General features: G+C 33.5%; 1 protein-coding gene across 1 annotated transcript; it reads left to right on the top strand.

Annotated features, from left to right (window-relative positions):
- Positions 1–6,566: 6,566 nt before the first annotated feature.
- Positions 6,567–7,397, top strand: LOC103999993 (NDR1/HIN1-like protein 1). Its single transcript, XM_009421918.3, has one exon. It carries the CDS (start codon positions 6,596–6,598, stop codon positions 7,229–7,231), a length of 636 nt encoding a protein of 211 aa, XP_009420193.2. The 5' UTR covers positions 6,567–6,595; the 3' UTR covers positions 7,232–7,397.
- The last annotated feature ends 1,701 nt before the right edge of the window (positions 7,398–9,098 follow it).

The raw sequence follows: 9,098 nt of genomic DNA, 5'->3' as shown, positions 1-9,098 counted from the left end.
CTTTTCATGATATATATATATATATATATATATATATATATATATAGGCTACAAAACCTCAAGAGAGTATTGTTTTCCAAGTTAATTGCAATTGAAGAATCACAAAATTTTCTGACTTGTCTACACAAACTCATATGTTAGAATGATGTGCCAAACAAACACTTACAATCATGTTTACTGAATCAGAAAATTGAGAATTAGATCATTAATCTGTCCGATTTAATTATTGGATCGGATGTGTTGAAAAATATATAATAAAATATTGTAATTATTTATTATATAATAAAATATTACTTAAATATTTTAAATTATTTGTTTAAGAGTTTATTGATGTCAATCAAGGAACTAAGGTTGTTGTGAGGAATAAATTAAAACCAATCAAGTTTAGTGCAATTAATATCAATGTTTAATTGATATTGTTATATATATATATATATATATATTTACTATACATAATTTTAAAAATAGTTTAAAATATTTTTAATTAAACAACATATGGTAAGTTATCATAACAATGACCCACTGGTTTGACCAATGACCCAATCATCTAATCTCATGGCAAGATTTTCTATTTTTCAAAATAAATATATTAATTAAAATCAGGTAAAATAGTTTCAACAAAAAAAAGTCAACGCGGTGTGAATTAAAACAAAAAGTCAATTCCGAGAGACTTTCAATGATTGCAAAAACCTACGATGAGATGGGGTCATTATTACACTTGTGTTTGCATCACCCAATCCCTTCAAGTTATTAAATGTTAGAAGGCCACAGTGCATAGGCTTCAAATGAAAAAAATATAATTCGTTGGGATAAAGAAAAAACTTGCATATGATTCATAAAACATGAAGAAAGCAATGGACATAAAGACATTTAAAATTATTAGAATATTAAATTAAACCTTTTTTTATGACTAGGGAGAAGATTCTTTTTAGAGAGATAAAATAGAGACAGAAAAATAGAGTCACCGAAATTATAATTTATTATACTTAGTAAAAAAATTTAATTTCTTATAGGTCAAAATAATTGGACCATAAAACATAAGAATCTTTTTTCCTCTTACATTGACCATTATCGATCCAATCTTCACTGATGACAATAGGAACATAATAATGTAGATATTAAAAATTTGACGCTCAAATATGAGACCTATCATTTATGTAATAAGAATGTATTAACTAACTTAAATATTTCAATTAGGGTTGGAAGGTGCAATGTACCACAATGCCTGTTTCATTTGTAAAAAGAATATGGTATCCCTTTATGATCCACTTTACCCTACTGTTAATCTAATCTAATTACATCAGACTCAAGCTAAAGCTTGACCCATTCTAAACATTAACATACATTGATATCCATTCGTTGAGTAGAATGAAGAGGGAAAGGTGATTATTGCTGAAGAAAAAAATTATAATAATATAAATATAAGGGAGTTGTTTTTATTCTTTGTCCCATTGATTGATACAATAAAAATGATAAAATGACATGTCAAATCATCATAAATCATGATAAAAAAATATTCTCATGATAGAATTGATTTGGATAAGAATTCTTTTAACAAGCAAATTGTAACTTCGAACTATATAAGAGTTCTTTTAACCACGACACAAGTTCTTTCTCCTTTCTATTATCCACTTAGAGATCTATTTGATTAACATGAGTATTTGAGAGATTTTATTAGAAGCATATATAATATATTTTTTATTTTTAAATTATTTTTGACATGATAATTTTTTTATTATTATAATGTGAAATTTTATTTATAATTTATTATATTAAATAATTTTATATTGAAGGATTAATGTGTGAATCCTAGAATTTAGATATGATTCGTAAAAATTTTTATGTTAAGTTAGTGAAAGAGAAAAACATGAAAAGAAAAAAAAAAGTAAAAAGTGACATGTGTTGGCTAACCAAATGTGTGTGCCACCTATGCTGGATAAATTGTTGACACAAATATCTCTTTGTTGCATGGTTGTCACATTATAACTTTTTATGTTATCTAATTATAATAAAAGTAAAAAAAAATATCAAGCTAGAAGCTTGCCAACCTTTAATGAAAGAAAAGGGAGAAACTAAAAAGAATTAAAGTCTTCTTTCTTTGTTAGAGAAATTTGGACTAATTCAACGTTTTGTAATTAGCTTTTAAGGCAAGTGTTCTATCCCATCTTATATATTTTTGTATCTTTGATTTCTTCTTAGAAATGAATAATTTGTAAAGCTTTAGCTATAGCATCAACCTCCATTGAGTTGTAAACTTACTAATGCTAAAATTTTAAGAATTTTGACCTATTTATCTTTTTTAAACTATAAATTTTGGTACACAATTTGAAATTAAGCAAACTCTCTTTTCTTAAAAACTATACTCTCATATCTTTCTGCCAATATCTTATATGAATAATTTAAAATATATCCAAATATTTATTTCAATTAATCCCTTAAATTATATTAAATAGAGATAAAATGATCTAACTTATCTATCTTGTTTTAATTATAATGTTTTGTACAAGACTCTAAATCAAGTAAATTAAACTCTTATATCTTCCTTTTAATATTTATTTGAATGATTTGAAATATCAACGACTATCCAAATGATTATTTCCTTTAAACTCTTGAATTTTGCTATATAGAGAGGATATATTTTAACTTATCTATATTAAATTCCTTGTATCTTTTTTTTGTAAATAATTATAATCTATGCAAAACTTATTTTATTTGAGAGTAGACTCGTTAATCTTCCTAACAATATATTATTTAAATAAATTAGAGCATAATTATTTATCTGAACATCTTGTGTAACTTACCTTATATATTTTGTTTGAACAAATTGATTCTCAAATTTACTAAATCTTATTTCTATTTTTGGAACTTAATTTTAGCTAAAATCCTCTAAGATTATTGCTTATTAAACTCTTATATATTTTTACTCATTGTTCTTGAATATAGTTAAATAAATTATGCATATGCTTAAGTTACTTTTAATATTGCTCTTGCATGCACATATATATTTTTGATGTTTTATATATGCTTTTGATATTATCCTACTTTTTTTATTAAAATATTTATTTTATACTCCAATGTTTGTGGGATATTAGAAACTCTTTGCCAGAAATGAAAAAGAAATTATATTATATTGTAAAGCCATAACGAGCTTTAGACTAGTGGACAAATAGAAATATAAATTATATTATTTTATGATTCTACTAGACATCTAAGCTCTCGTTTGATATGATTCCAAAAGATATGCTTTTGTATTGCTATATATTTTTTTGATAGTTTATTGTCTTATATTTTTATATTGATTTAGAAATATGTCACTTTTTTTCTTTTATTTTTAATGAATTAAATAAAATATCAAATATATCACTTAAGCTCATGCCTTTGAATCTTTGACTTGCATATAAGATACTTTTTACTCTCTTGTTATTAATGAATTGAATGAAATATCAAATATGATTCTACTCTTGAGCTCATGTATTATAATATTGGTTCTCTCATATGTAATATGCTTTTTTTATATGTTTCTTGAGCTCATGCGTTATGTTATTATATATTCCTTTGATATCAATAGAATCAAATAAAATTATAATTATGACTCTACTTTTGATATCATGCTTTGTATTTTGATCTTGCTATACTCGTATCATCATTTGTTCCTTTGTTAACACTGAATCAAATGAAATATCAAATGTGACACTTGAAATCATGCTTTATATTTTGACTTTAATCTAATCATATGTTGCTATATGCTCCTTCGATATTAATGACATTAAATGAAACTATAAAAAATACTCTTCAGCTCATATTTTTTTATCTCGATTTGCTTATATATTACTCTTTACTTTTTATTAAGTATTGATATGGCAAAAAATGGTAAACCCCACTCCCGGCGACGCCCCACGCACGTGGGCAGGCACGACACCCCAGGGAGAGCAATGAGGGCAACGGTCTGCGTCCGGACGTCCGCCCCACTAAGCCCGCAGCCCCTCAGTCAACCCAGCACAGTAGGACGGGACAGAAGTAGGTAGCAGTTGTGGCTCGCCCATACCCTGCGATTCCCCGATCCCATACGCAACGTCCTCGGAGATGTCGGACGCCATCAGAGGTACGGCCCCGACCGACGGGATGGCACGCCCGATAATGCCGAGCTCCCCTATAAACGCCCTGCAGCCAGAGGGAAGAGGGCCAACTTCCACTCCCCGAACAACCGCCACCCCATCTTTCTAACTTGATCGTCGGAGGGGTCGGGTCGAGCAGATCCGACCTTTGTGCAGGTATCGAGCCGAGGTCTCCCGCTCGGGACGTGCAGGCGAGGAGTCCCCGCCCAAAGGAAGTCGCCGCTTCGCCCCGGGTCCAGGGCCACATCCAACCGTCCCGGTGGAGACGAGCATCGCCCCAGGAAGATCCGCGCCATTCGGGCCCCCGAACAAGCCGAGACGACCTCTCGGGTCACGGCTAAGCAAAAAAAGGTGTTTACCCTAACAAGTATGAATTATATGAAATGCTAAGTATGACTCTTGAATCCATGCCTCATATCTTAATCCTTGTATCATATAATTTGCATCTCTGTATCTGCTTTGTAGCAAATATTATTACTATATAAAATTTTCTTGTTAACTTGTCACTTACACTCATATGAATTTTGGGTGGGCAATAGAATGTCAGAAGTTTGTAGAATGTTTTTGATGGTTTAGTAAGATATTATTGTAAAGAACATATTGCTTATAATGTTATCGGAAAGTATAAGTTGGTATGTGTTAATGTAAATACTAAATGATCTTTCATGTTTTAAAAGTAAGATTTTCAAATATGAAGTTTTTATATTGATATAAACTTATGATAAATTATTGATTTATGATTATTGTGTCCATTGAATTTATAAGTTTATAAGTGGTTGTTAATGATTTTTAAATTAAGTTTGGATTTTATAGAGTTATCAATGTGTTGAATGATTAATAATAGTATAGATTTTATAGTATGGGAATGAGAATTAAATGTCCTCAAAATTATGTTAGTTTCGATTCTGAATAGTTGAAAAACTTAAATTATATTTAAGATAAATTCACATCCAATAAGTTAAGCGTCATGCTTACGAAGGGATCAAGTCATACCAATCTCCTAATCTATCATTAACCCTTGTAAGTGGTTCCAAATATCTTAATTAGCCATCCACAGTGAGATAATGTGAATGAATCATGTTCCACTACTTGCTTCTGTGGTGAACATTATGATATCATGTTTGGTGTGGCAAAATCATGTCTTCTTCTCTCTCTCTCTATATATATATATTTGTGTGGGGTTGTCTTTTTGATCTTTGCCTAATGAAATGTGGAAGCTCAACCCACCCTCTTCCTCTCTCTCAAACTTTGTTGTTCCTTGATTTGCACATGCATATAATTAATTAGAAATGGCTTCTTATTGGCTCTTCAAAAAGATATGGAAAAAGAATACATCATTTTGTCGTCCGTGCAATTATTACCAAAAGAGTATCCCAATGTGCGAAACTCTCATCAATTTTCTTTTTGATGATATCATAGAAAAATAAACTCATCATTTAATATGGATGCAAAAAGATACACAACTACGAGTCCAAATTGATGTTGAACGTTCCCACCAATCGATCGATTAAGACTTGTCATATTGATTGAGACCTCTAATCAAACTTTGGTTCCTCTTTCTCTTCATTCTCTTGCTTCTTTTCCCTCCAATTAACATAAAGCTCGGTGTGCAGTAGAATTATGTTTGATAGTATGTGTTACGACGAAGCTTAGGCAAAAGCAAGAAAGAAAAGCAATCGATTTAGAATGGAATTTGTAAAGATGATATGGATTAGAGTGTTGAGTGTTGTTGAGTGAGGAGATCATTTATTTGGGGGGGGCGGGGGGGAGGGGGAGATTAGTGGCTTCAATAACTATAGAATTTGGATCACTTTTGTTTATGTCAATGATAGAGATTTTAAAGTAGGATTGTTATTTTACTTTAATTTATGTCATATTTTTATTTTTTTTCTCATCAAATAATCATATTAAAGTATTAAAAATATTCATACCTGTGAGATAAAATTAAAGATGAATTAAATAATAATATTGTGTTGCTAGGTATTCCAAGAATCTCATAACATAAGATGAGTTTGACCCATAATTTAGTACTTTAAATCTTTGAATCATTTTAGTGCAGAATCTCTATTGATTGATGTTACTAATGATCAATTCAATTCAGATTTGAAGAGAAAAAAATGTTCTACCGTGTGATTGGGCAAAATTCCATTTGCATGAGTTAAAGAGAGAGAGAGAGAGATATATATATATATATATATATATATATATATATATATATATATATATATATATATATATATATATATATATATATATATATATATATATATATATATATAAAGGAAAAGAAGTTAAAAATCAACGAAAATGTCATATATTATTAAGAATTAAACGATCAAACCATATAAGATGAGTTTTGCTGATCATTATGAGTTCAAAATCGTAAGGTCTATTTGATTACTTTAAAGAAGCATCACAAGTGGTCGCAATCACTTTATAACCAACACTACCTCTCTCTCTCTCTCTCTCTCGGGTCGATCATGACGACGGACTGCGGCAACCACGAGGAGCAGAAACGGCACAAGGTGTATCGCCGCCTGTTCGCGGCCTTCCTGCTGCTGATCATCCTCGTCCTCTTCGTCGTGCTCATCGTCTGGCTTGTCCTCCGCCCCACGAAGCCCAAGTTCTACCTCCAGGACGCCTCCGTCGCCCAGTTCAACCTCTCCTCCGGCGATGGCACCCTGACCGCCGTCCTCCAGGTCACCCTCGCCTCCCGCAACCCCAACGACCGCATCGGCGTCTACTACGACCGCGTCGACGCCTTCGCCCTCTACAAGGCCCAGCAGGTCACCGCCACCACCGCCCTCCCACCCGGCTACCAGGGCCACAACGACGTCACCGTCTGGTCTCCCTACCTCTACGGCGCCGCCGTCCCTCTCGGCCCCTACCTCGCCGACGCCCTCTCCCAGGACCAGAACGCCGGCTACATCCTCCTCTACATCCGCGTCATCGGCAGCCTCAGGTGGAAGGTCGGCACGTGGATCTCCGGCCATTACCACCTCCAGGTCAACTGCCCCGTCTTCCTTACCGTCGACAGCGGCAGGTCCCACGGCGGCGACCCATCCACGGCCTACCTCCGCTTCCAGCACATGACCGCCTGCAGCGTGGACGTCTGAGGCCGTGCCCTACGTGGCCATGAGCGTTGACGGAGACGTCCACATGCAACCCCCTTCCTTGTCGCCTTCAATCTAATCTCCATTTTGACGCCGTTGGCGACGGTCTCTGTATGCTTTGTCGTGATCCAAGTACAATAATAGATGGCACATATTATTATTATTATTATTACTCAGAAATAAACCGTAATTATTCCAATAATGATTTCATATGAGTCTCTGCATGATTAGATATAGGATAAGGTTGGGAAGCTACAAAGAAAGTGGCTCACAAGAAATGAAACGCCAGCTTGTTTGATACTTGGAAGAGACTGTGTGGGGGGACAGCATTGCGTGGAGATTTCTTTGTTGGGGAAAGGCGGTAGGTGCCACTCCATTCACAGGCATTAGACGAACACAGACATGTGCAGTTAGTTGCTTAGAAGCTTCTTCTTCCTCTTCTTGTGTGGGTGGAATGTTTAGGTCAATGGAATGGTGGGGTGATGGATCCGAGTCGCTTCGATCGATGAGATTCGTGTGCAGTGCAGTCAACGGTGGCAATTAAAGATGTATGATATTATTATATTCGTGGAGGGAAGTGATACAATTAAAAATCTTAATTGTCGACAATAACATGTTGGCTTTTGTTTCACATCTTCATCACTTATTCTATATATATATATATATATATATATGAGATGAATTCTTATAAAAAAATTATTTTTAAAAAATTCATAATTAGCACCCCAACTTTCAAAAGTTCTCATAAAGTATTTTTTTAAAATGATGATATTACGCTTGATAGTCATTGCCTCCATCTAGTATCATCACCCTCGTCACACTCGCTAGACTTAACCCTACGTCTATGAATTTTATTGGCCTTAGTTGAATCTACCCTGTATGTCTCACTCTCACTGTTCTCTCCCGTGGCATAAGCATCTATTGGCCCTCATCATCTTGACTCCCCTCTCCTATCTTACAGGACCCACCCATGCTGTCCACATGCACCTCCACGTTAGCCACCTTTGCCAAAACAAGGATAGCAAGAGAGAGAGTGGTGTATGGGTGCCAACAAAGGTCCATAAAGGTATAGATGGGCACGATGGGGCAAAGGGGAGGGGAATTAAGGTGGTAAAAGCCAGCAATTGCTTGTGCTGCAAGCAAGAACAGTGAGGATGAGGCGCACAAGGTAGAGTCCATGAAGGCAAAGACGATGTAGAGCAAAGACAATAATGGATACAATGAAGACGGATATAAAATAATTTTTTCACGTGAAGAATGGTAACTCAAATCAAATTAAAATATTAAGAAACATGACAGGTCAAATAATTGATTAAAATTAAAGATAGTTTTTTAGGTACTTAATAATTTAATATTTTTAATCTTGATTAGCAGTATTTAGTTTGAGCTATTAGATGAATGGTAATGGAAGTGAGATACGGGGAAGATATGTAAGTATTTTGAATGTCATATATGCCAAATTAAAAGTTTTAAAGGGATATTTATACAAAGTTTAATGTAGACACGTAAAACGTACTTGAGCAAGTTTGTTAAGCACCAAATACCAAAATGATGACGAGAAGAGTACTTATTCGCAAATCTAACATCTATGTACCCAATCAAATTCATCCCTTTTTTTTTTCTTCAATAATTTATTTCTCACTTCATATTCTTTCAAATCTGATTACCATACTTTTAACTCGAGAATTTTGTTTAGTATAGTTTAGTACGAAATAGATTATACATACTAGTCCGATCCATATATAAAGTATTCATTTCATGTTCGATCGATCGTCTGTTTCGAACAATCCGATCCAACCTAATATAAAAGCAATAACACAAAAAAACTTAAAACACTTACTCGCGAGAAAGCATAGAACTGACATCGTTA

This window comes from Musa acuminata, chromosome BXJ1-10 (assembly GCF_036884655.1).
Source record: "Musa acuminata AAA Group cultivar baxijiao chromosome BXJ1-10, Cavendish_Baxijiao_AAA, whole genome shotgun sequence".
Taxonomy (NCBI): Eukaryota; Viridiplantae; Streptophyta; class Magnoliopsida; order Zingiberales; family Musaceae; genus Musa; species Musa acuminata.
This window is presented reverse-complemented; position numbering and strand designations above follow the sequence as displayed.

What these genes read in the sequence shown, in the direction of transcription:
- LOC103999993 (XM_009421918.3), top strand. Translation starts at nt 6,596, where the DNA reads ATGACGACGGACTGCGGCAACCACGAGGAGCAGAAACGGCACAAGGTG.